Here is a 26,878-nt window from a genome sequence, read left to right as displayed (position 1 = left end):
TATAATAACATATTGTAGTATTTACATAAAAAATATATATTGAAATATAAACCAATAAATTTGCTTTATTCTTTCCAAGAATCTCTAAAATCATTTCCCGGGAGAAGAAGTTCGGTCAGACTGATGAAGATCTCGAAATTTTCTGCGCATGCGCACTCGACTTTTACACCAACCAGCTCGACTGCGAACTCGACCGCAAGTCGTTCCAGTCGGTCTTCTGCCAAGCCGTGAACACGCTCAAGAAGGATCTGAAGTGTTCGAAGGCGTACCGGATGCTGCTGAGATGTTTGCAACTTGTCGACGGAGACTCGGGCATTCTGAAGACATGATGAAAAGGAGTTGAAATTTGCGAACAAAACAAACTTGTAATTTGTTGTAGGTTCATGGTTATACGTATAGTTATGCGTATGTAACTTTTCTGTTTACTTTAGTAGTGCAATTAGTGTCGTTGAAGTTTTGAAAGAGCATGAGAGATAAAGTTAATATAAAAAAATAACTTATTAAGGTAAGAGTTTATAAGAAACTACATTTTTTAATTAGAAGTTACTACAAGTTTTTTACTATCTACTTAAACTTTTTATATTTTTTTTAAGATTTTCTAAACTAATATTTTGCCTAATCAAGTATACATATTTATTTATTTTTTGATACTAAACTTTTTTTTGATATTACATTGTTTTTTGTGTTGAAAACATACGTCTGTTAAATTTTATTTATATATGTATCTACAGTATTCTCAAAAATAAAACTTCTATATTTTTTGTAAGGGTAGTAAATATAAAGACTTCAAGTAACATATTTTATTTAACTTTTAACTTTAATGGTGTTTAATATTGTTACTCGTCTATTTTTTCTTATGTCAAAGCAATATTTGATATGCAATTTTTCTATCATCTTTTTTGTTAAAAAAATAAAAAAGGTTTGAACTGTTATCATTAATAAATTTTAATTAGTATTATTAACTTGTGTTATTCAGAATTTTAACTAGTGCAAAAGATAGAAAAATATGTGAATTTTGATGTGATTAAATATTTGTAACAATGTCAAGTTTCTTTTTTTAGTCAAAAAATGTTGTGCAAAAAAATTACAAATTGCTCTTTTTTGATTATTTAATTGTGTATATGATTAGAATGTGTCACTATATAACTTGAGTTTCCGTGTTAGCTTTTAGTAAGAATATGTTAAAAACATTCTGGAATTATAATACTTGTAATCCTTACTATCATTTAAAATACAGGTGAACTCAATTAAAGTTTTTTTTTTTTTTATAAATAAAGAGTAAGCCTTTTATTTTTTATTTTTGCATAATAAAAAGTCAAAACCTTTGAAAATTTGTCACAAAAGTTCCTTGAAAAGTCATACTTAAAAAAATAAAGTCTTTGAATTTATCATTTCTTTTAAAAATTCTTAAACATCGTTAAATTTTTTTTGAACTGTTATAAGATTTTTTTTTAAGTACTATAAATTGTTACTTTTTATTTTAAAAATAAGGCTTTTAAACTAATTATTTAGCAACGTTATAAAAATGAAGTATTTGATATTCGTACAAGGAATAATAGTTTGTTATGTTAACATATTAAAAAAAATTTATGTAAGTATTTTATCTATTTACAGTATTTTATATTTTGTAATATTTAAAGTTATTAAATATATATTGTTATAATTAAATTAAATTTATTATTTTTGCATTATTTAAAATAATTGTTACTTTAAAAATACCTTTCTTATATTTTTTTTTAATTCATTACTTTTACAAATATCTTTATAAAAATATTATGAAAATTTAAGGTAAGGAGAGAAGTTTTTGACTTATTTCTATAAAATCCACAGTTTTTAAGAATTGCCATATCTTTAATTTTCCATTAAAGTATCTGCCTAAAAAGATCAAAATTAACAATACTTTTTTTAGAATTCAAGTGATTTTAAAATTTTACTTAGGAATTAAAAATGACAGTTATTTTTGCTTTAACTAACAACATTTAATTAAATATGAATTTAAAGCATCATTCTTTTGGATGAAAACATACAGAAGTAAATTTTTAACTAGTGCTGTACTTATGTATAGTTTAATTGAGGTAACAACTATTTGAGCTAGCTTTTTTGTAGAAAACTTTATTAGTTAATTTTTTGATAGTCCATTGTAATATTCAAAATAAAATAAATTAGTAATAAATGTTGACTTTGTAATTTCTTTGTGTTTTCAACTAGGATTTTGTTAACTATTTACGATATTTTTGAATCGCAACTTTTCCATTAAAAAGTTTCTTCCTTTTTTTTTTAATTTTTCTCGAACTTATTAGGTACGTTTTAATACTAAAAGATTAATATACAATAAGCTGTAAAATGTTTTTATTTTTAAGAGGGTATTTGACTTATTGTTCAAATAGTCGTTAATATATAAATTATAATTTTTTTACCATAAGTGAAAAATCTACTAATATTTAAAAAAAAAATTAATAATAAATCAAAGCTATGAAATTTAAATTAAATACGTAAGGTACTTTTGCCTTGGTTAAAATGTGTAATTACCTATTGCTGTAGTCCCTACTACAGTTCTATATCGTAAACATATTTTTGTATATAAAACTTAAACTATCTTTTTAAAAGTTTTAAAATAAATGTAATTAGTTTATTTAGTAATGGTCTAAGCGTTTTCTGTTTTATAATTAAAGTTGTTAGAATAAATTTCTATATTAAGTTTTACATTGGATTATTAAAATTATTTTATGAGAATTGCTTTTATCTTTTGAAGTAACAATTTTGATGTAGTTTATATTCAATGGAAGTCAAATAATAACATGATAGGTTCTTAATCAAAATACACTTTATTAAACCTACAGTTAAAAACAACAAAGAAATAAAAAGAAAAGAGCATCTAACAGAACTAAACAAGCTTGAACTTTGAAAAATAATCAATCTAACCCGACTATTTTTAAAGTTTAGAGCAGGGTTAGAACTACAAAGTGCATCTATCCTTTTATTTGAAAAAAGTTTAACTTGTGCTTTAATTAAAACTTATAAAAATGCTATTAACTAAATTTTAAGTAAACCATACTTCCTGTTCAATAACTAGTTAATGAAAGTTTTGCTGTAAACCAATTTTATTTATATTAGTATTACAAAAATATAGAAAACAAAAACTATTATTTTTTCACTTTTGTTTGAGTTACTCATGAAACCCTGTCGACTGTGTTGTAAAAATAAGTTACATATGTTTTTTTAAACAAATTAAAATTAATTATTAACAAAAGTAAATAAGAATTTTAGATGTTTTAATTTATAATAAGAGTCAAAGTAATTTGAGATTGGTCTTTTAATAAAACAAAATGTACACTATATTAAGCACTTGTGAATTTGTTTAGGTGTCAAAAATTCACAAAAGTAACCTTTGCACTTATTTTATTTCGGTTTATTGTAAATATGTTTCAAATTTTGTTTAATCTCTAAATAAGTTATGTTTTTCGTTAATACTTGTTCAATTTTTAGTTAGGTGTACATGTAAGTATATAACAATTTTAGTAAATTTATAAATTAATTTGTAAGAAAGAAATCCGTGTAAAAGTGACTTCGTGCAAAACTGACGACTTGTGGAAAAATGACTAGTTCCTTGTGAATTTATAAAACGTAAATAAAAAACTTTTTTTTTTATAAGTTCTAGTTTCAATATTTTTTAATGTGTTTTTAACTTAGTATATGTTACTAGTAAACTTTGCATAATACAAGTGTTATACTTAAAAACGATTTTTCATTAAAGTTTCTTCTCAAACTTTAAGTTTTCTAAAATTTAGTATAGTTAGTGGCATGCCACTGTATGATTTTTAATATTTTAAACAGTTAATCAATACGATTTTGACTTTCTTTTAACTAGTTAAAATTGGTATAATTACAAAAAATTATTGATTTATTTTAAGATATTAAATTAAATATTATTAAACATATAATTTAAAAGTTTTTAGCTATTTTTCTTTCAGTTAACGTAAAAAATTTTTTAATATTATAGAATTGTGTTATTTTAATTCAAGAACATCCATGCAGTTTTAAATGTTTATGTTGGGTTAATAACAATTTTAACCGTTGAGAGTATTGATAAAAAATCAATTCAAATACACTTAATACTAGTACTGTGTAATTAGTTAATTTTAGATTTATACGAGAATATATTTTTCTTTTAAATTACTTTTAAACTTGCTAGCTACAAAACTAGTAATCAGCAAATAAAAAACTCAACAGTATTAATTTGGTTTGTTCAGATAATCTTAGTGTCCTATAAATTTTTTGTCACTAAAAAAGCATTTATCACAAATTTAAAGGCATAAATAATTATTTTTTACTCCACAACTTTTATTAAAATATTATAAAACAACAAACTATACAGTTTAAATTCAAAGGTTTTTAGTGCGTATAAACCTTTTTTCAATTAAAACCTTAAACGTTTATGCACAATCAGTATCAGTAAAAGAAAAAAATTTACACAAAATTGAACAAACTAAAATATTTTTAGTTTGTTTTTATAAATTTTTACGAAAAATAACATTTTTAAAAGTTTTTGATCTTTCTTAAAATATTAAATGAAATATCATTCATATATTTTCAGTTAAAAAAATAAAGAAGTTTACATTTTAAAAAAAGTGCTGTTTACTAACTTTTAATTACAAATTACAATTTACTAACTTTTAATTACAAAAAGGATTAAGTCAAAAAATTCAAATAAATAACCTAATAATTTATTTGAAGTTATCTTTTTTTTAAGTTTACTATAAATTATTTCTTAAGGATGTAGATTTTGTGGGTGCACAACTATTCATATTCAGACAATTCAAATTCCGAAAATTCAAATTCTTAAAAAAAAATTGAAACAGCCACAAATAAGAAAGTAATGTATGTTTGTCAAATATAAAAAATAAATATGTAGATCATATTAATATCTACAAACAATTTTTTTCTTTTTGAAAAACATTAAATATTTTTTTAGATATGGCGTAAATAAAGTAAAAAGTATAGTTATCTTTTAAATTTTAAAATATCTTAAAAATATTTTAGATTTTGCAAAAAAGAAAAAAGTAGCTTGTTGATATTAATAATATCTATATATGTTTATTTTATTTTTTTCAAAATGATATTACTTATTGAGATATAGTTTTTAAAAAAAATTTTTAAGAATTTGAATTGTCGGAATTTGAGTTGTCCGAATTTGAATTGTCATGTAACCAGATTTTGTTACATTGATGATATTTAAAAACAAATTTTTGTATAATATGTTTTATCATTAATTAAACTAGAGTTGTGGTATTAAATAAATTGAAACTATTCTGTATTGCTAATCTCATATTTATACTCTCATAATTTAGTTCAAAATATTTCAAAAATACTTCTAAAGTAAACAGGGAGGTCCTTGGATTAATTCAAAATTTGTTTCTTTGCAAAAAGTACGAAAAAAAGTTTGCTTTTATGAAATGTCCATGTTTTTAAGTAGGAGAAAAGTACTTCAATAAAGTTATGGAGGTATTTTATCCCATTCTCTCTTACAAGAGGTCTTCAAAGCATCAATTTTTGGATGTGAAACAGAAAAAGACCTTTGCCTTCAGTACATGAAACACCAAGTATTGCACTATATAAAAATCAAGCGGTGGAAAAGGCTTCATCTCCTTACTCCAAAAACTTATAAACTCAAAACTTAGATAGTTTTAAGGTTTTATTGAAGTTAGGTATAGTGTCCCGTGCTTTTGAAACGTGAAAGACTAATTTTTAAAATGTAGTTTCATCCTTTCAAAGGCTAAAATCAGAACATTATAAATATAAAGATAAAAGTGGACTTTATCTCCTGCATAGTAATTACACATTAAGAGTTTAAGGCTTCAGTTTATTTACTACGGTTGAATTTTTACTAAGTTTTAGATTTATCAAACGAAAGAATGTTTCATCATATTTCACAATAGTACCTACGTTTACAAGATTGTGTCAAAATTTATTTAAGATAATTCAGATATTACTTTTATCGGTAGTAGAATGTAACTACGGACTTATTAACTACTTTACACTTTGTGTGCGTTCAATCTGTCATTCTATTTGCTAACAGAAGCTTAAATTTTAAAAGTTTTTTAACAGAAAAATAAACATTACCAGTTTACAAGTTAATGAAAAAGATCTATGCTCATTTAAATTTTTGGTTTTGTGTGAATTATGTTTTTTTCCGTCTTGTTGGTATGTCTTTTTCGTCTTGTAGGGAAGCAGCTTTAGTTACCTTATGATAATTCATCATTTTGATATAACACTCAAGTTAATGACTTTAGTTACTCGTCCTAAAGATCATTTTAATCTTTTTTTCTAGATGGCTTTTAATCATCTTTGATCGAGTAGCGCGTAGTCTTTTATTTCTAATGTGGTCTTTAGATGTTCCAAGTCAATTAAAACTTTTTTTTAATGATTATCTATGAATCTGGCCGCCACCTTAAGATCTTATTAATCTTCGATACTTTCCTTTCCACACAATGAAGCTAAAACATAGCCTCTCTTACTACTTAACTTTAAACATGTTCAACACTAATTATCACAAAGTCTTTCTCAGAGTTACCACAGATCAAGATGAGAAAATCTGACTTCCATTACATCACTTGAACCTTGATTGATGTATTTGCAATAAACAGCTCAATCAGCAAAATACTTGTATTTTCATCATTATAAACACAACTTGTCAGTAATAAGAATCAATTTTTTAGCATTTCCTAACCAAAATGTATCTAAATAAACAAAAAAACATTTAAGTTACTTTTACAGTAAAATAAAACAATAAAACAATAACGAACTTTTACAGCTAAAGCCTTAAAACTATAACGAACTTTTATAGTTGAAACCTTAAAACAATAAAGAACTTAATCAAACAGTTTTTTCAACTATATGTACTAAAACTTATTTTCTCTGTTTCTTTGTCAGCACTTCAACCTTTTCATCTAATGAAGATATGGTTTTCTTTATCTGGTCTTCGTCCCGCTTAATTTTCTTGGCAGTTAAAACCATTTGCCTCATTTGATTTAAATCGTTCTTATCTGCTGCTGCTACACTTGTCGAAGATAATCTTTTCTTTAAATCTAGCCACAGTTTGTAAACTTCATTTCTTTTCTTTTTGCACTTATTTTATTTATTTTTACCAGATGAAGGCATTGAAAATTAAGTAATTTTGTAAATTTCTAGGAAAATTTTGCAATTTTAGTCTGACTTTAAAGGATTTTCATTAAATTTTTACTATTTGAAGGCTTTGGAATTTTGTAAATTTGAACAAACAAAATCTGACGGTTCTTAAATTTTGAAAAACTTCCTGACTTTTCTTCAAAAACCCCCACTTTTTCCTGACCTTGTGGCAATTCTGCTTTCTGGAGTCACCTAGATAAATGGCTACTAAATGCTACTTTAATTTGAAAATGACAAACCTATTTTAATAACTTTTTATCTTTAAACTGAGAAAAAGTTCATTTTCTGTATCAGGCTGATTTTGCAACAATATAAGTTGGGGTAGGAGAGTTTATGTCAAAAAAATTAACTAATTAAGTTATCTTTTCTTAATATATAACAATAGAAAAGTATACAAACATATATATACACAAAAAAGTGTGACGAAAAAAATGAATAAAGTAAAATTATTTTGGATCCATCAACATGTTTTTATTGATTCAATTAAGGATAACATAAACTAATAAGGTTGAAGTTCATAATTTATCTTCATATACTAGAAATTTTTTTGTCTGTCTTTTATATAATGATTTCCTAAATTCTATAATTTTATTTTACAAAGCATAAATTAAAACCGCCTTCCTTCATTAACCGTTTTAAGCAAAATAGCTTCTAAAGAGGCGACAATACCCACATTTAGAAACCCTGTACATACAAAGGTAGTTAAATATTGTAACTAGTCGTAAACCCTTAGTACAAAACAGTTAAAACTTATAAAAAATAGCTGGTAATGTGGAATTTTTATGCTAAATGTTCAACTCATCTCTTTTCAGGAAAATTTTTTTACAAGGTAATATATATGTAGACTAAATAACTTTTAATGTCAAGAAAATACAATTTGTTTTCTTAAACCAACTAGATTAAAGATCTTATTAAAATCGGTCGGATCTGTAGGATCACTAATTATCGCTTATTTAAGCAGGTAAGCTTGTTACTCTCAACTTAAACAACATTTTTCGACCTTTATTCATGAAACTCGGATAGTCTTAATAATAAATTTTGACGTTTTGTTAATATAAGGTTATTGCGTTTCTAGTATGAAAGTCAGGTTTAATTTTGCTATTATAGAAATTACTAGAATACCTATATCAGGGCTTCCTTTAGTGTTTTGCATGGCCATCTTGAGGTCATATTAGAAGTTAGGGGATCAACTAAGGATCATAAGAGGGTATTTTAACAAGGCTTTATAAATAGTAGATGAATAATCATAGGTTTTTGAGTTTGAAATTAGATGGGGTTAGTTATAATTCAGCTTGTAATCATTCAGCATAGTTAGTCGCATTTGTCGACCTTAAAAAGGTTTTGAAAAAAATAGAGACCGTCTTAACTTCGATGGTAAGCACCTATTTACAGGCATGTGCAATAAAGATTGCGCGCAGTTTATGAACTCCTAGATAAAGGCCGGTTTTATATTATTTTTTAACGCGTATAAAAAAGGAATTCTGACATATAATAGTTGTTTACATTTTAACATAAAAGTAAATATTAAATTGTTTTCTACTATTGTATGTACAATTAACTCATATTAACAGAATAAATTTTATTTGTTGAATACTGAGATTTGCTCTATCATACCTCGATACTTAAGTATTTTTCAACTTTTTATTCACATTAGATACTAATTTTATTTATAATTAAATATCGTTTGGTTTTTTAAGACTTAGCAATTTTGAATTTAAGGTTAGTTATACCAATAACAGTTTATAAAAATATTTTAAATTTTCTTTTGCTCTAGCAGCCAGAAAAAGGTTTTGTCTGCATCTATTCAGTTAGAATAGTCCTGGATTGTGTAAAATCTCAAATAATATAAATAATACTAGTTAAACCGTTTCTGTCAACTTAATTTTTTTGTTGTTTAAAAAGGGCAGTTTCGTTTAATAACATAATTTAATATTCTACCTTAATAGCAATAAAACATTGATTCTATTATTGAACTACATTGAAATACATCTATATTAAATAGCTAATCATGCTAACTTAAAATTGAAGGTTAACTAATCATGTTAACTTGAAAATTTACAAACTACGTTTAAGAATAAGTAACAAGTCTGATAATTGTCTAAAGTTTTATTTTGACACTATTAAAACACAGTAATTTATTCATCAGGGCACACGATGCTGCCTTCTTGAATTTGTTCAATGATGTCATGCGGGGGCTGGTTGTCGACGGTGCAGCCGATACTCTGTGCTGTTCCCAACATTTCCTGAAAAAAGATAATGAAGTCAGTTATCAAATTAAAAATTATTTTATTTAATAAACCATTATAACTTGTTTCAGGTAGGTTTTTGTCAACAGTAATAACATCTGATACCGTCCTAAATATCATCATTAACAAGATAGTTTTAAACACTGTGGGCTAGGGATTTGTAGAAAGATTTTTAACATAAACCAAGCAATAATTCTACTCACGCAAACGGTGCCGCTGAAAAGCCTGGCCATGGATCGGGGTCTCATCACGCGGGCGACTCCGTACACGTCATCCAAGGTGATGTTTCCGTTGTGCAGGACTGTAAGGCAACAAAAACGAATTACTTAGGGCAAGTTTTGATATCGGTGACAAGCAAACACCGAGGCTCTAAAAAAATGACGCTGGTTATCTGCAGTTGCTCCGTTTGAATGGAAGCTTTCAGAAAAAAGCCATCAACCAGCAGTTACACAGCGTTGGATGAGGTAGCCATCCTCTACCAATTTATACTTACTGTTTTTCTGCTTCTTCTTGTCACGTGGGGGTTCCCTCAAGGCTTTGATGATCAGGGAAGATGCTGATGGGACAACGCTGACCTGGGCTTGTCTGTGAGAAAGTAGATAAACATCATTACACGTTTAAATTTCAATTACTATGATGTATGTAGCATAGTTTAGTAGCACACATTTTATTCAATACCAAATGCTTGACAAAAACAACCAACTCTGGACCTGATTGCATGATTAACAAATATATTTAAACCAGATATTTTCAAAATAAATATAAATTAAGATGTTTCAGCTTGTTTCAGGTAGGTTTTTGTCAACAGTAAAATATCTGATACCGTCCTAAGTATCATCATTAACAAGCTTTAGCATACATCATTATTTTATATTACTTGATTGATTAAATTTCCAAAAATATATTACTTCAATAGCTTAACAATTCTATTTATATTATTTTGTAAGGTGTGTAGCTACAGGTTTTTAGGATAATTATTTCTTAAATAAAAAATTTTACTAAATTATTTTGATATATGAAAAAAGTTAAAGATGGAATATTATACATCAATATTTTTTCTAAATAATTATAATAACTAGGCTTGATTTAATCTATATTTCAGTATATAGCTCATTTTAACAACTTAAATTTTATTATTTACAATTTAATATATCATTTTAGTATTATTCCTAGAAAATGACTTCATAACCACAACAATATTTCTGAGATTGGGGTAAACAAAAATTAACTGTTAAAAATGTTGCTTTTATTTTTAAAAGTAAATTTGACTAATGATGTTTAAGATGGGTTATCATACAAAAAATATAATAAATATATTAAATATATACTAACTACTTACAGCATATAGAAAAAGTAAAACTAAATCATAAGACAAAGTGTCTGATAGTCACTTCTGAATTTCTGCTGCAACTGTTCAATTAAATACCTATCTGTGATACTAAAAAGAAACTGTTGAGCAATAGTCTGACTTCTTAATCAACTATCAACTCTTAAAAACTAATTCAAATCGAAGAAAACATTTTACCTGTTTTGGATTTTCAGTTCAACAGTGATCCTGAGCCCTTTCCATTCTTGGGTGTTCTTACAGATGTCATCACCAATTTTTTTGGGACTGAGACCAAGTGGACCAATCTTGGGGGCAAGAGCTGAAGTGGCTCCGACTTCTCCTCCAGTTACACGAAGGTAGACTGTAAAAAAAATAATTTTTAGTTATTGTGAATATTTACAATTAAATTACAATTATTTAATTATAAAGCTTGTCTCAGCAGGTATTTGTCAACATCAATTATCTGATACCGTCCTAAATATCATCATTGACAAGCTTTACTTATAAATTTTACAAGTTTCTATATTTTTCATATTTGTGTTAATTATGCTAAAATTAGAGAAAACTTTAAATCATATTAATTAAAATTTATTTGTACTAAAACTTCAATCCTGCTTTATACAATACTGTTAAGTTCTTTATCTCATTTATGTTCAGTTAAACTAAAAATAGAGGCATAAAAGAATTCAGAGACAAAAAAATTTGAAAGTTCTTACACCCCACAAGATAACTAATATTTCATATAAAATTTAACTTATTTAGAATCTAATAAAACTTATCGGTTTTCAATAATGGTTAGTATGGCATCATAAGAAATTATTAAGAATTCAAAATACCAATTTCATTAAAATTATCAACAATTTTTCAATATATTGTTGCTTCAGAGACATATATATTATTATACTAGATACTAATTATAGATACCAAAGTTAGATAGCACAATTAGGCACACTGCTTACAAGGTATTTTAATTATAAAAAGTAAATAATTACATACAATGCACAAATACCTAATGTGAAATAGACAGCCCAGTAAAAGTTTTCAAAATTCTTTATATTTAAATTACTATCAGCTTATACTCATATTGTTTTTGACTTTTATTCATTTTTAATTATTTTAATACCACCACTACCAACTTAATATACATAAATTGAAATTTAGATTTTATAATTATATGTTTATTTCTTATCTATATCTATGTAACTCCTCAAGTATGACAAAATTAAATAGCTAATTATTTTAATAAAGTTAGTGAACAATTGTTTTAATCAGTTTTAAGTACAACTTCTTTTTCATAAAATGACTTTTGGGAAATATATTGACATTTTTGGTAGTATTATGTAAGATAAATAGAAAACCTTCCTCTCAAACTTTTGTAGCCAGGTATAAAAACAAAACAATGAAAAATATGATGATAATCTGCAATATATCATCCATTAAAATGCTCTGTATTTACTACTTATATTTTTCTTGTTATTATTGGTTTTTGAAAAACAAGTTTCCAAAATGAGTTTATTTTTATAGTATAATCAACAAAAGATTTCTATGTCTCTGTTTTAGGCCTTTTGACTACCTACAAATAATTTTTATGGAGAATTGCAACTTTTTATATATCAGTGAACAACACTTACCGTAGGTGATAGCAGTTGGGTCAAACTTTGGTGGCATGTTGAGATTGTGTGATCACTATTGTCAGTGTGCTGAAGAAATATTTTAGAATGCTATGAATATACTTGTGCTTGTTGTATGCTGTTTCTATAACATTCAAAATTTACAAATTAGTTAGTTTCTATCAAGTCTAAATTATCAAAAAAAACTCTCATTAGAATTTTTTTCAACTAAATTAACACGAATATTTAAAAGTTTTAATAGTAGAAAAAATTAGTTATTGCATGAGTATTAACTTGAACATTATACTACTTTCGATATACATTCAACTATTTTTTTAATAAAATTTATAAAAAAAATATATTTAAGAAAATGTAAAAACTAGTTATTATGTGCAGTAAGATAGTCTCGTAAAACAATTAAAGAATCTATATCTCTATTTCATAAAGTGTTTTTTAGCAAAAATTTATTTAATTATTTGTTGACGTTAATATGATACTTTTTTTCTAATTATGTTTTAACTAAAATTATCATAAAGTTATCATTAATAAACATAGTTTTTGCTTAATTTTGATGCATAGTTGCTATTTCACTATAATTTCGTGGCAACTTATAATGGCTTTTCAGCAAAACTATCATTAAAAAAATTTTAAATCTAGCGGTTTTTATTTTTCCTCTGAATACTGAATTCTTTTATAAAGAAAATTCGTATGAAGATAAAAATTTAAAACATACTTAATATTACCTCTGTTAGATATACTAAATTAAAACTAATCGTATGTTACAATAGTTACAAAAGTTTATTGAACGACAGAAAAAACCGCTCAAAAAGTTTCGTCCAAGGACCTGGTATATGAAAAAACTTTTCGGTTGTCGAGTCGTAAACCACACATACCTTTTAACGTCTTGTCCAGGACAGATCTATTGTACATCTATTACATCTATATATATATTACATATATTATTTTATCTAAAAAATCATTAAAATGAAGAGTGATTGAAACAGTATGTTAGATTTTAACATGTTAGTGTTTTATAGTTTTATTAATGAGAAAAACGATAAAAGAAATAACATCTATTTATAATTGTAATGTATTTCAAAAACTTATAAATTACATTTTTACATATGTAATATTTAATATTAAGAATAGTAAAACTGATAGTAAAACTAATATTAAACACTTATAGTAAAGTAAAACTGTTTTACTTTACTATAAGTAAAACAGTTACTTGAAAATTAAGATGAACTTAATTTATTTTAAAATTTTAGCTAAAAGTATCATTTAAACTAAATTTTATTTATATTTCAAACTTACTCCAAGACTGGATAAATAAAGTAAACATTTTTTTTTAAGGTTAATGAAGATTAATTAAAATTGATACATAATAAATTTATTAGTATAAAATAATGATAAATTTTTAGCTAACATTTTAGATCTTAATTTCATAAAAAGTTTTATAAAATATTCTCTTTATCATCTATTTTTAATTTGCAAACTCTTTCTTTAAAAGAAATATTTGTTGAAAAATGTAGTACATACATACTTTTTTTTTCTTTTAAAGAACAATCTTGTGTTTTTTTTACATTACATACTTTCTCTTTGGTGTTTTGTTTGTTTGTGTTTCATAATATATAAATAATTTATTTACGATATATAAATAATTAACATGTTTTTTTTTCAATGTTTAATATTTTGAAGTAAGAATTGATCATAAATCTTTTTTAAATAATACGACAAATTTTCATTTATTATGTTAATTTATTATGTTTAACTTACTCGTTTAAATTTTTTGTTGAAAATTAAGTATAATATAGGATAATTATAATGTAACAATATTATACGTATAACAAAGTATTTTTTATTACTCAGTAATGCAAAGTTTTACATCTTTTCATATTAAGTTTCCTATTAGACCATAAAATATACAAGTTTTGACTTTAGATATCATCTATGTAAGTATTGTTTTTGTAACGACAAAATAAAATAAGTGCTCAAAAAACTTGGTCCAAGGACTTGGTGTATAAAAATCAGCTTGGTTATCTGAAAAATCCTATATCTCTAACAAATAATTTTATTCTAAAATGAAACAATACAAAAGACATTAAGTAAATTGTTAAGTTTTTTACTCAAAGTTTTTAATTTCATATTTTGTGGTATACAACAAAATATAGTATGCAGCTTTTTGTTTTTGAAAATTGCTTTACTCTTCTTTTTTGTTATGTTTAAAATACTCCAGTCAAATACTTTAAGAAAAATCAGTGAAAAATATGTTTAGGTTTCTAAAATCATTAAAAAAAAAAAAATTATTGTTCTCGAGTTTTTGTATTTTAATATAATAATTTTTTTTGTACCGATACTAATTGTGCATAACTTTTAAACATCTAACCGTGTTTAAACTTTTAACGTTTTGGTTTTATAAACAAAATTTATGTGCAAAAAATAAATTTTTTAATTGAATTTTGTAGTTTAGTGCTTTGCTTTATTTTAAATAGTAATTGTTTTGAAAAAAATAAATCCTCAAAGTTTTAAAAAAGTAATAAGTTCTATATTACTGACAAAAAATTCTTAGGATACAAAGGTTCTCTAAAAACAAAGCAAATTTATTTTCTTCAGCTTATTATTTACAGAACACTAGCTTCGGTAAAACAGCTAAACTTAGCGCAGCTTCATTAATAATAGCTTTGCAATGAAAATGCAGTAAGGATATTAAAACAATGAAATTATAAAAATTTTGCTAAAAAGGAATAATGTAGATAGATTGTTCGGTTATACATCTAGTGTTGTTTTGTTACTGATAGTCATTAAATTAGTTTAAGAAGTCGAATAGTGAATTTTAAATTGTGCATTGGAGCATTCAAAACCACTAGTAGATAACTTCAAAAAATATATAATCAGTGCATCAGCTAAATAATGTTTTCAATTACAAATTGTGACAGAAATATGTATAAAATACCAACTTTTGTAATCCTTAACAAAAGCTTCCTTACAAAACATATATACTGCTAGATGTTTATCCTATTGAACTTTTTTTAATTATATTTTTTTTGGTAATTTAAATTCAATATTGAAAACGATTTTAAACAAATTCTTCTTAAAGTTTTTAAAATTTCGCAAAATTAAATATCAATGAAATGATTCTGTGCAGACTGAACTTGTTATTCTTATTCTTACTGTTTTATTACAAACTATATTTATAGAAAATCTAATATATAAATTAGACAACTAATAAAAGTTTTTCTTTGTATATTACTGTGCTATGTAATATAACATAACAATATAATATATGATATAGTATAATGAGTAACACTGTAATATATATATTTTATTCAAGAAAAATAGAAGTAAATATGACAGAAAAGAACTAGATAAATTTGATAAATTCATAGAAACAAAATTTTTACTTTTAATGCTAAACTTTGATATAAAGTTTTTCTTTAAAACATACTTATTACATTAGAATTTTTTGCGAAGCAAATTAGTTTTCAACTTGATTATTTTGAGAAACTCAGACTTCACAAGTCCACAAAACAAAAACCGACTGAACAGTTTTAACTAACAATTTATTAATAAAGATCTAACAGAGCTTTCCAGCAGGTTGTAGTTTGACCTTTTTTTCAAACTAAAGTTTAAATAAAGAACTAGAATTATTTCCATAACTTAATTTTCATTAGTTATTTTGGAATGAAAAGTACAGACTTTTGTTTATTGATTTAAAATGCAAATAAGTTGTTTTGTAAACATTTTCAACTTCCGGTTAAAACTAGTTTTGCAAAAAAATCTTTTAGTAACATTAGATTAAACTCTTTTGCAAATGAAAATAATTGTTTTAAATGCTACAGTAAGGTGTAGTAGTAGGTTTTCTATATCATCGCTACTGTGTAAAGTTTTTTTTAAAGACTTGATTGTCTATTCAAGCATAAAACAAATTAAAATTTTCATCAATTCTACTTAGCAGTTCTTAACCTGGGGGTAAATTTTCTTTATTAAAGTTATGTAAATTAATGTTTATTAATTGTCTTTCTAAATTATAAGTTAGTATTTAACTGTAATTATCTTTAAATTGAAAAAACTCTTTAATTTTAGGATTTTTAGTGTTTTTAAGCTTGAAGTTCAAAAAATTTAGTTTTTTTTTTCCTCAAAATTAAACACTATTTTGTATATTGGGTATAAACTTGGTGATTACCTTTCAAAAAGAGGTAAACATGAAAAAAAGGTTGAGAACAGCTGTACTAAACTTTTAGTAAACAGTAATTTTTTTTGGCTTTCATCATACTTTCCAAAAAAAGCTGAATTTTTTTTTCAAGTTTTGTATTAAATCAAATATAAGGGCAAAAAAAAAATATGGCTTCCATTCCACTAATTGAAATCTTTGAGAAAAACTGTACTAATTTTTTTCTTATTGAAAATGTTGTTAGCTTTAGTTAAAGTTGTTGAACTTTTGCTTTTTTTTATTTTATTTAACAGATGTAATTTTTCTATACAGCTAATAAAAAGCTTAAACTGAAGTCCTGGACAAGACGTTAAAAGGTATCCAAATGGTGTGCGACTCGATAACCGAAAGGTTTTTTCGTGCACCAGGTCCTAGGACCTAGTATTTTGAGCGTATTTTTTGTCTCAACAAACTATTTTTTGTCTCAATAAACATTAAAATTCAATTGCTGCGATAATTAAACACAAAAGCAAGTTTAAGCTTTGTTTATGTACAAAAAACACCAGAAAAGTCTCTAAATTGTTAAAACATCTCTTATTTGTAAATGTTTTACACAGGTTAAGAAATTCATTCTTTTAAATTATCTTAAGTGGTTTAGTTGGAAAAAATAGAATTAAACTAATCCGATCAGCGAGAACAACTTTGTCATCGTCAATAAGCTTTATTTCTGAACCAAAAGTGTTGCAACAGAAGATAAATTTTGAGATTTAGTTTTTTATGTTTTCAAGAATAGTTTTATCATAAAATTTCCAAGTATACCACAGTAATTAAAGAAATCCTGTGTTAAGAAAAATAACAAAACCCTCTTTAAAAATTATACAAATTTACTTTAGATTAGATTTTTTTATTCCTGCGAGTTGTTTTTAGTGTAAATATAAACTAAACAAGTTAAATGTTACATAAACAAACTATTAAGAATTAACTTTTTGCTAACTTATTCACTCTGCCAGCCATTTAGTGGTCGCAGGTCGAAAATAAAAACTTTTGCGGGATACTGTTGTAGTTTTAGTAACAAAGTATTTTTTTTACTCATCATACAGTGGGCTGATAAGGAGGTTCAAGCGGCCATTGACTATATTAAAATAATTTTTCTGAATAGAAAAAAAAACTAAGTGTTAAACATAGTTAGATAGAACTCGATTTCTTTGTTTTATGTTGGTGTTATTATTTTTACGATTTAAGTATTTAAGAAGTTATGTAAATTTAAGTCCAAACACTTTTTGCTTTTTACAGTGTATAAAATACTCAAAAACTTGCTTGCAGAAAGTTACAATATAATTCCAGAAATAATTATTTATAAAAATTTTTTTTACCATTTTTCTAAAAAATGGTATAATGTTTATCAAAAAATAAGATAGTTATCTAAAAACTATAACTTTTAAGTTTTTTAATATGAAAAATTGATATTTTTTACAAAAAAAGTAAATAGTTATCAAAAAATCGCTTGTAAAAACCTAAAAAATAGTTACATGCCGATCAATATTTTTTTTGTTAATTTGTATATTGATTTCTTTTTAAGTGTGCTCAAAGATGAAAAAAAAAAGTTTCTGTGATAGGCAGTTGAGATATTTAACTTTGAATTACCCTATACTGGCTTAAAAACACGAATGAATTTTTGGAAAGAATAGCAGTTTTTTAAATAGGAAAAAATATACTTTTCTTTTTAAATATTCACATAAGTTTGATTTTTTTGCACTAACACGAGACAAAAAAAGTACATTTGTAAAGCCTTTTAATGTGCTTTTTAGCAGTTGCTGTAGTCCTTAATTATGACATTAATTTTAGGATTTTTCTAGTTATTTTTAAACTTCAAAACAGCAAAAATTTGCTGAATTTAACCTAACATAACTTTTAATAAACTTGAAGCAGAATAGAACCAAACAATGAATAGAGTTTTTAAACGAAGAATTCCAGTTCTAAACATTAAATACTACTATTGGTTAAATTTTTTCGTCAATGGCCAGTTGCCAGCCACTGAGAATCGTTACTAACCCAAGAATATCTAGTGGAAACTTCAAAAATTTCTGGTTTAGAGGGCTAGATTTGTATGTTTGATTTAAAATAAAAAAACATTCGCGGTCCCTAGTTTGCCGACCCTGCACTAAGCAGAGGTGATTTTTAGTTGAATAAGATAAAACGTTAAATAATAAGATTAGTTAACGTCAATAAAAAAGAAAACACTTTACCAAACTTTCTGTGCACTGTAAATTAGTTTCTATGCATACTGCTGTGGATAGCACAGGGGTACACGATAAAGACCATCGATCTACAGTGAAGACCAGTGATCTATAAAAAAATATTTGTACTCATAAAACTATAATTTGATAATTTTTCATTTTTACAACTTTGATGTTATTCGTTATTTTTATTGTTATACTAGGCCACCTTTAAAAACTAAACCGTTTTTTTTCTAATTTTGAATAACACAACTTGTGTAATCACTAAACTCTTATTATAAGCCGGTCAAGGTTTTTACGTTATTCTTACTTGTCGATATGTTTATAAACTTAATTTAAGTGCTACATCAGTAGTGCATACCAGTGGCGTTGCGTGGTATTTTTCTTAGGTAGTGCAGAAAATTAAAAAAAAATTGCCGAGTTGCCTGTGCTCGAGTTGCCGGTGCTCGAGTTGTCCCTGCTGGAGTTGCCTCAGCTCTGATTAGATTTGTTTTCATTATTTGTTTACAATAGCTTGTGGAATGATACTTAAGCCTGTACTGTTTTAGGAAATTTTCAACTTACCTTACTTACCGCAAGATATTGATTTTGCGGTAATTTTTGAAGAAATTTTGCTTTTTTGAGTTCATTTGCGGCAGGCAACTATGAGATTGCGGCAGAGTAAGAAGCAAAATGGTTATTGTCTAAATTGGAGGTTTATACGAGATTTTATTCTAAAAAATAAACAAAAAGTTATAGATACCTAAGTTTTTCTTACAAAATTTAAAGGTGATGCAATTGCGGCAGTGCAACACCCCACGCAACGCCCCTGGTGCATACTTATTTTAAACAGTTTTTAATAATTAAATTAAAGATAACTTCGGCTTACAAGCATGTTATTGATAAATACAATATGCTAATTACACTTTAAACTAGTTTTTGAATTTACATACTTTCTATGTTTAAATTTTTGTTGGACTGTTGAAAATTAGAAGAATAGTTTCTTTTTAACAAAATTTGTAAATTTTTTATTATTGTTTATTGAACGACAAAAAAAAAAGCGCTTAAAGTATTTGTTCCTAGAACGATGAAACTATTCGGTTTTTACACAATATGATACCGTTTTTTTTATACTTTTTATTGCAATATTTTTTATGAAAGTACAAAATAGACTTGCGACTCACCTACTTTTCAACTATAGGTGTGCCGAACTATTAAGTTTTATGGTCAAACAATTAAGATAAAACTTTAAAATGTTTAAAACCTAAACTTTCTAGAAAAAGTAGAGTGCGAGAGAAAGTTGACTATGACTATTGATTTAAAAAATAAGTCTTTACTTACAACAAATAAAAGTCACATAAGCGAAAATAAGTATTTAAAATTACAATAGCTATACTTATAAAAGAAAAACTAAAAGTAAAACAAACATAATGAAATATCATATAATTGAAAGAAAGTAATATTTTACATTCTATAAACGTTTTTACTATGTTTTAGTTTAGTACAATGTCTGTTTAATGTAAGGAAATGTATAGATTATCATATTTGTTGTTAACTTATATCCTTTAATTAGTAAAAAACTAATAACAAAATAACAGAGTTTAACTTAGAATTCCGTAACCATTCTCAGATAGGCATGATACGACCAGGAAAACTCTTCTTAACACAGAGATAGTTCCTGGTAGCTGAGTTTTATTTTTTATTAGACATGTTAAAAACGTTTTGGTGTCAAGAACGGTTGGGTTGTACAGAGATGATGGTCTAGTGTAGAGGTGGGTAAGGTACGTCCTGCCAATGCTTACAAAATTCAAGTAGAATCTGACCCTCGATGGTAAAACTGTGATCCGAGAGCATAAAAATCTGGCCCGCTAAACCAAGTTTTGAAGCTTTCATTAGATATTGCAGGATTTGGAATGAAGAGCAAAAAAAAATCTTAGGTACAATTTACGGGAGATTTAAAACATACACTAGATATAGTATGAAAAAGATTATACAGAATTAGTACTTTATCGAAATGATTTGATCGTTGATTAATTTTCATGAATTAAATAAAGTTGAATTACTCTGGCCCGCCAAGGACTAAATTTTTTCATATTTGGCCCGCCGAATAAAAATGTTGCCCACCCCTAGTCGATTGATATTGCCCTGCTGTTTTGAATTAAAAAAGTAAAAAAAAAACACTCACTCTTTCTTCACATTTTTTGGTCTACAAATCACCATGGAATAACAAATATTTTTACAGACGTGGTATTCGTAAAGCTAAAATTAAGTAAAATATCATAGATGCCAAATAAAATTAAAAGTCAATTTTAATCGCTTAAATATAAGCTCCACAAATTTTTGATAGTCGTCTGTTAAAATTTGTATTTTTGGTTGTTTTGTTTGTTTGAACAATTTTTAAATTTTTGCAGCAACTTATAATTCTTGCTCTCATTGTAAAACTAGGCTACTATATTTTTGTTATTTGTATTATGATTTTATCAAGATTGAATTTTTTTTTTTTCTAAAATTATCAACTACCGAGGGTGCCATAAGGAGAGTATAGTTGTTTTTGTATGCATTTTGCAAATAAAATTTTATGTATAAACTTACAAATTAATTTAGTACACAAAAACAAAATTTTACCTGTTTTGGCTACTAATATGCGTTCGTCAGCAAGGTTTTTATTCAAAATTATATATACTATATATAAATAAACTAAAAGTATGTTACATAGTTTGCAGTTGTTTTTCTAAGTTTTACAGTTTAGTTACATTTTTAGTAAACAAAATTGTCTTACAAATTACAAATAAAAAATTAACTGGTAATTTAAGTTCAAAACTTTTATTTTTATATAGAAAGAAAAAGTTAAAACTTACAACAGTGTAGGCTCCTGGTAAGAAAAAAATAAAACAAGCAGCTTCAGACAGAAAAGTTTGGAAAATAGCGATGTTGATTATGATTATACATTAAGGATAAAAGTTGCAAATTTTTTATTAACACTAATTGATTTATGGAGGTTTCTAGGTTGTTCTTAAATGTTAAAATATTTATTCGCTATTTAACGAGAACAAATGTTTTTGGAATTCTAGAAGTTTGTGTTTCTGAAATAATAAAATAAAAATTTTATTCATGCTTGATTTTTTTAAAATCATTTTTGTCTAGTCAGTTATATTTCGTATAACTAAACATCATTTGGCTAATATTTACAAATACAGTAGTTTTTTGTCAGATAATTTCAAAAATATTTTTTTTTTTGTGTAAACAGTTTTACAAAAATGTTTTTGTTTATATTTTTTGTTTAGTTAATGTTTTTGACTTAAAAAAGTGTACAAAACGAAAAAAACTAACAGGTTAAATTTTGCAATTCTACTAACTAATATAGAAGCAACTTTTCACATCTTAAATATTTTCCAGAAATACAACGAAATATCTAAGTAAAAAAAAGTACAGTAATCTTTTGCTTGAGTACGGAGATCTTAAGTACTTACTTCCGCTGTAGCATGCAATTTTTAGCCGAAAACTTGTGTTAAAATTGCAATCATTTTTACTTTTACACGAGAAAAAAAGATATCTCTTTAAGTAATCATAAAAAAAGGTTACCTAAAGAAAATAGAAGAAAGAATAAAATACATTACAAAAATACTAATGAACTTACGCATATTCTTTACAAATTAAAAAATGTCATCACAAACATTTGTTAAACTAGTTTGACTTAAATAAAAAATCTAATCATTAAAAAAAGTTATTCTAATAACTTGAGTTCTTTAAATTATATAAAATATTTTCAAAATACATAAGAGCTTTAGGTTAATTATTAAAAAAACTTTAAAAAAAAAATACTATAGATTTTTACCAACTTTTTATGTAAAAGTATAATTTTAAAACTAATAATAAGTTTATTTGATAAGTGCTAAGATTTAATTAGACAAATTAGAAAACCCCTCTAGAATACTTGAAGTTTGCAATAAAAGTTGTGTCAATAAGCATAAGACTAAAATAAATAAAACAGATCAATTAAAATTAAAAAAAAAAAAAATTCAATTACAATTACACCGACTTCATATAAAACATTGAGAATTTTAATTAAAACAACATTAGTTTAAATTAAAGAATCAACTATATGTTGCTGATAGTAATATTTTTGAAACTACAGACAATGCCAGTTGACTCACGCAAGTACTAAAGAAATTTTAAAGTCGGGTTAATACTCAATAACAGAGCAAATTTTCAAAGTACTCGTTCTTAATTAAACTAACATGTGTTTCTTCAACAGAGCTCTGTAAAAAATAAGTATTGTAAGATTAGAGTAGATCTGGTAAGATTAGAGTAGAAGCTAAAGTAAGTGTATATCAATTAAAAACTATATTTTGAAAAAAATATTATCAATCGATTTCTAACCACTACCGCTTAATGGGCTGGAAAGCGGTTGTAGACTTTTTTGTTGACTATAAAATTAAATTTAGAGTTTTAATATATTGTTGTATAGAACTTGGTTTTCTGAGTTATATACTGTTGTATAGAAATTGATTCTTTTTTTTTTTAAATTGGTTTTGTTTTTTTCTACTTCAAGTAATTTAGAAGCTCTGTAAGTTTAAATTTAAATACTGCTATTTTTGTAAGTTTTCTGTTCAAAAATCACCCACAATACTTATCAATATTTCGTAAAAGTTAAAGTTTACAACAACTATACAAGAATATCTGAAACACGTAAATAAAAAAATAAAATAAAATATATCTTATATATGGTATAGCTCCCGTTGAAAAATATTAAATTTTTTTTTATACTTAAAATGTTTGAAAGTATGGGTTTTAGGTTATTTTAAGAGTATACTGAAGTTCATATAACTCAATACACAAAAGAGACCTCACTCAGTTTTTATTTCTGGCTAGAGCACATAAAATAAGGAAGCTACAAAATACTTTTTATAAGTTTTTTATTCTAGGTATAAAAATCACTTTTAACATTTTGCAGCCTATTATTTACGAAAATTTTTGATTAAGCTTTAAACTGAAAAAAGATAAAAAGGACAAAAAGTAGTTGAATTTAAACTTGCATAATTTCTAAAATACTTTTTTTATACGTGTTTAAACGATAATAAATTTTTTAAAAATATTAATCCAGTTATACCCAGCTATGTTTAAGACTTAAGTATTTATTTAAAACTGAAAAAGTAAATGGCCGCTTGACCCTAATTTTCAGCCAACTATCTACCGTTTTCACGTAATAAAATTTAGATATTATTTGTAAAAATTCAATACAAAAAAGCGTTAGTTTTTTGCACATATACTTATTTGTTAACAATACAAACGTTGCAAAACAGAAATCTTCATTTGGCGAACTGAATTTGTCTGCCGTAGTTTTCTGATTTTTATCTACTTGTACGACAAAATAAGTAAAAGTTAGAAAATTAGTTAACACAAACTTATAAAAATAAAACTGTACCGTTAAATCTGCTAAGTTTATTGACCAACTAGTTTTAAGAGATTATTTTGAGAAAAAATGCAATTTGTAACATATTTATTACATTTTTTTTTATAATAACTATCAAAATAAATATTTTTAAATTATACAATAAAAAATTAAAAAGTAGTTGTTTACAGCTACTTTGACTACTTGTGAATAAAAAAACAACTACTAATATTCATTATAGTATATATTCAAGACATTTTTAAGTTTGAAAGAAAATAAGTAGAAAAGAAAAGTTAGTGTTTTGTTGTTTATTAAAATAAAAAAAAAATTATACTTTGCTGATTTTAAACAACTGTATAAAGTTCATTCAAGAAATAAAATGAAAAATTAGTTAAGTCTGTAATAAAAACAAATTGTACAGTAATCTTCCTTTATTGTACCAACATATGTTTCTGTGTATTAACGAATCAACACACTTCAACTGGGTTGTTAAATGGAAAGAATAACTCTAGGTAATAAATAATAATAAATAGGATAATGACTTTAGCGCTGACTTACTCAACAATAAAACATTATATAAACAAATCTATAGTTTGTAAAACTATGACTAAAACTGTTTTAGGTTTAAATGTTTTGTTTTGCTAAAGAAATTAAGTTTTCATAAACTTAAAAAAAAAATTTCGTGTTAACATTAAGTTGTTGTTTAAATATTTAATATAGTATAAACAAACTTCAAACAATTTTTGTTACTGACAGTATAGCAGCATTTATATCTTACCTGTAATTAAAGAGAATTTCTGTTTTTTACAAATTAGTTCTGTATTGTCAGCTGTGTATTATCTTCAAAATCATTTTTAACTGTTAAATATAATAATTGATAATTAACTTTAGTAAGAATTTAAAAAACTAAACTAGCATATTAGTTCTAAATACTGTGTATCGAGTTTTTAGTAGTTGATCTAGTTGGTAGAGTTTTAAATAAAGTTAAAAATATTGTTATACTTTACTTTTAAATATTTGAATATGTAAAATACTAAATTTTTTCAAACACTTAATAGTGTTCCAAAGATTTTTTTCATTTAATTTAGTTGTATTAAAGTTAAAAAATAACAATTTTTTTTTAACTTATTTCTTCATAGTATTAAAACGTATCCGCGCTGTATCACTCGATAACCGAAAAGTCTTTTTGTACATAAAGTCCCTAGACCAAACTTTTTGAGCGCTTATTTTTTGTTCTTTAATAAGCAGTTGATATAAACTTTAACTGGCCAAAATACCATTTTAGTTCTTTTATTTAGTATGTTCGGATGGTAGTAATTTACTTCGTTTAATAATGATAAGTTTGGTATTTTAGCAGTTTAAACAAAAATAGGTAAAACAGAGAACAAATATTTATCAGACTTTATTTACAACGGGAGCTGATCATTTCTAACTCGCCATTATTTAAATTTTGATTGTTTACATTTGCTCATTAAAAAAAATATCGTTGTATCAGAAAATTTACATATACTAACATATTTACTTGTACTTTTTCAATAACTATTAAAATTATTATTATGCCGAGTTTAAGTTCTAAAAACGTTTGGTTATAGTTGATTGTTAACAAAATTGTTGTTTTTCAAGATAAAATGTCTCGTTTAGTTTATCATGAGAAAAAAGTATGAATTTTATATATATATATATAGAACTAAAATACACAAAATAAACTTTTGCTTGGGACAGCTGTTTCTGCGTTTAATACGCGTCTTCAGCCAAGTTTTATTCAATGAAAAGCAAACTTGTAAGTACAGCAATAAAATTATACAAAGTTAGGTATTACGTAATAATAGAATAAATAGTTATTTTTAGACCAAATTATTAACAGAGTTTTTAGATAAATTTATATATATATATTTATATATAAATCAAATATATACATATACATTTATATAAAACTAAAATACACAAAGTAAACTTTTGCTTGGGACAGCTGTTTCTGCGTTTAATACGCGTCTTCAGCCAAGTTTTATTCAATGAAAAACAAACTTGTAAGCACAGCAATAAAATTATACAAAATCAGGTATTACGTAATGTTAGAATAGATTGTTAATTTTTGACAAAATTATTAACAGAGTTTTTAGATAAATTGTTTTCTATAATGTATGCAGCCAGTTTGTAATTCGTTTCTTTTGTTTAGAGATTCAGATTTTTTAACTTTTAAAATTTCGATTTTTTCCGCATTGCACAATTTACATCCGTTTTTTAAATTATACTTATTTTTCGTTGTTGTTAATATTTCCCACTGAATTTTAAAATTGACCTTGTAATTTTTTAGTTTCCAAATATACTGCGATAATGTTGTCGTATTTTTATGTTTTATAATATATGTATTTTAATATTATATATAAATTTATATATATGTTTATATATATATATATATATATATAAAGTAACTATATTAAATAGTAAAAACCAAATTAATTATTGAAAAAAAACGTTAAGTAGACGTTACTCTTAAGTTTCCAAGTTGCATCGATAGAATGTTTGCATTTTTCAACTAATTCGATTTTTGATTTCAATGGTGTTTAAGAGTTTGCAAAAGCTATCCTATATATTTACAGAACATATTTTTTTTGGTTTGTTTTGTTTCATCTTTCCCACAATAAAATTTCTCAAATTAGTTTATTTAGTGTTTATACTATGAATTTAGTTCTTAATTTTGTGTTTTTTTTTTCTAAAGTTTTGTATATGTAAAATAGTTTTCCAGTAGATT

At 25.0% G+C, this 26,878-nt stretch overlaps 2 protein-coding genes across 4 annotated transcripts in view; one reads left to right on the top strand and one right to left on the bottom strand.

Annotated features, from left to right (window-relative positions):
* Window positions 1-965, top strand: part of LOC145831221 (huntingtin-like) — a 39,371-nt gene extending 38,406 nt beyond the window's left edge. For all 3 annotated transcript variants that reach the window (XM_082938368.1, XM_082938369.1, XM_082938366.1), the window contains one exon: window positions 80-965. In XM_082938368.1, coding sequence (XP_082794494.1) covers window positions 80-329 — 250 coding nt within the window. In that variant the 3' untranslated portion in view covers window positions 330-965. The remainder of the gene's footprint in view (window positions 1-79) is intronic.
* An 8,311-nt stretch (window positions 966-9,276) lies between these two features.
* LOC145832729 (large ribosomal subunit protein uL11-like) lies at window positions 9,277-12,473 on the bottom strand. Its single transcript, XM_082940051.1, has 5 exons — window positions 12,390-12,473; window positions 10,957-11,119; window positions 9,925-10,016; window positions 9,635-9,732; window positions 9,277-9,428 (listed from the first exon to the last, which is right to left on the bottom strand). Exons 1-5 carry the CDS (start codon window positions 12,424-12,426, stop codon window positions 9,321-9,323), a joined length of 498 nt encoding a protein of 165 aa, XP_082796177.1. The 5' UTR covers window positions 12,427-12,473; the 3' UTR covers window positions 9,277-9,320.
* Between the last annotated feature and the right edge of the window lie 14,405 nt (window positions 12,474-26,878).

Source organism: Thalia democratica, chromosome 3 (genome assembly GCF_965202585.1).
Source record: "Thalia democratica chromosome 3, ktThaDemo2.hap1.1, whole genome shotgun sequence".
NCBI classification, from domain to species: domain Eukaryota; kingdom Metazoa; phylum Chordata; class Thaliacea; order Salpida; family Salpidae; genus Thalia; species Thalia democratica.
Note: the sequence above shows the minus strand (reverse complement) of the source record. Positions and strands in the feature narration are given on the sequence as shown.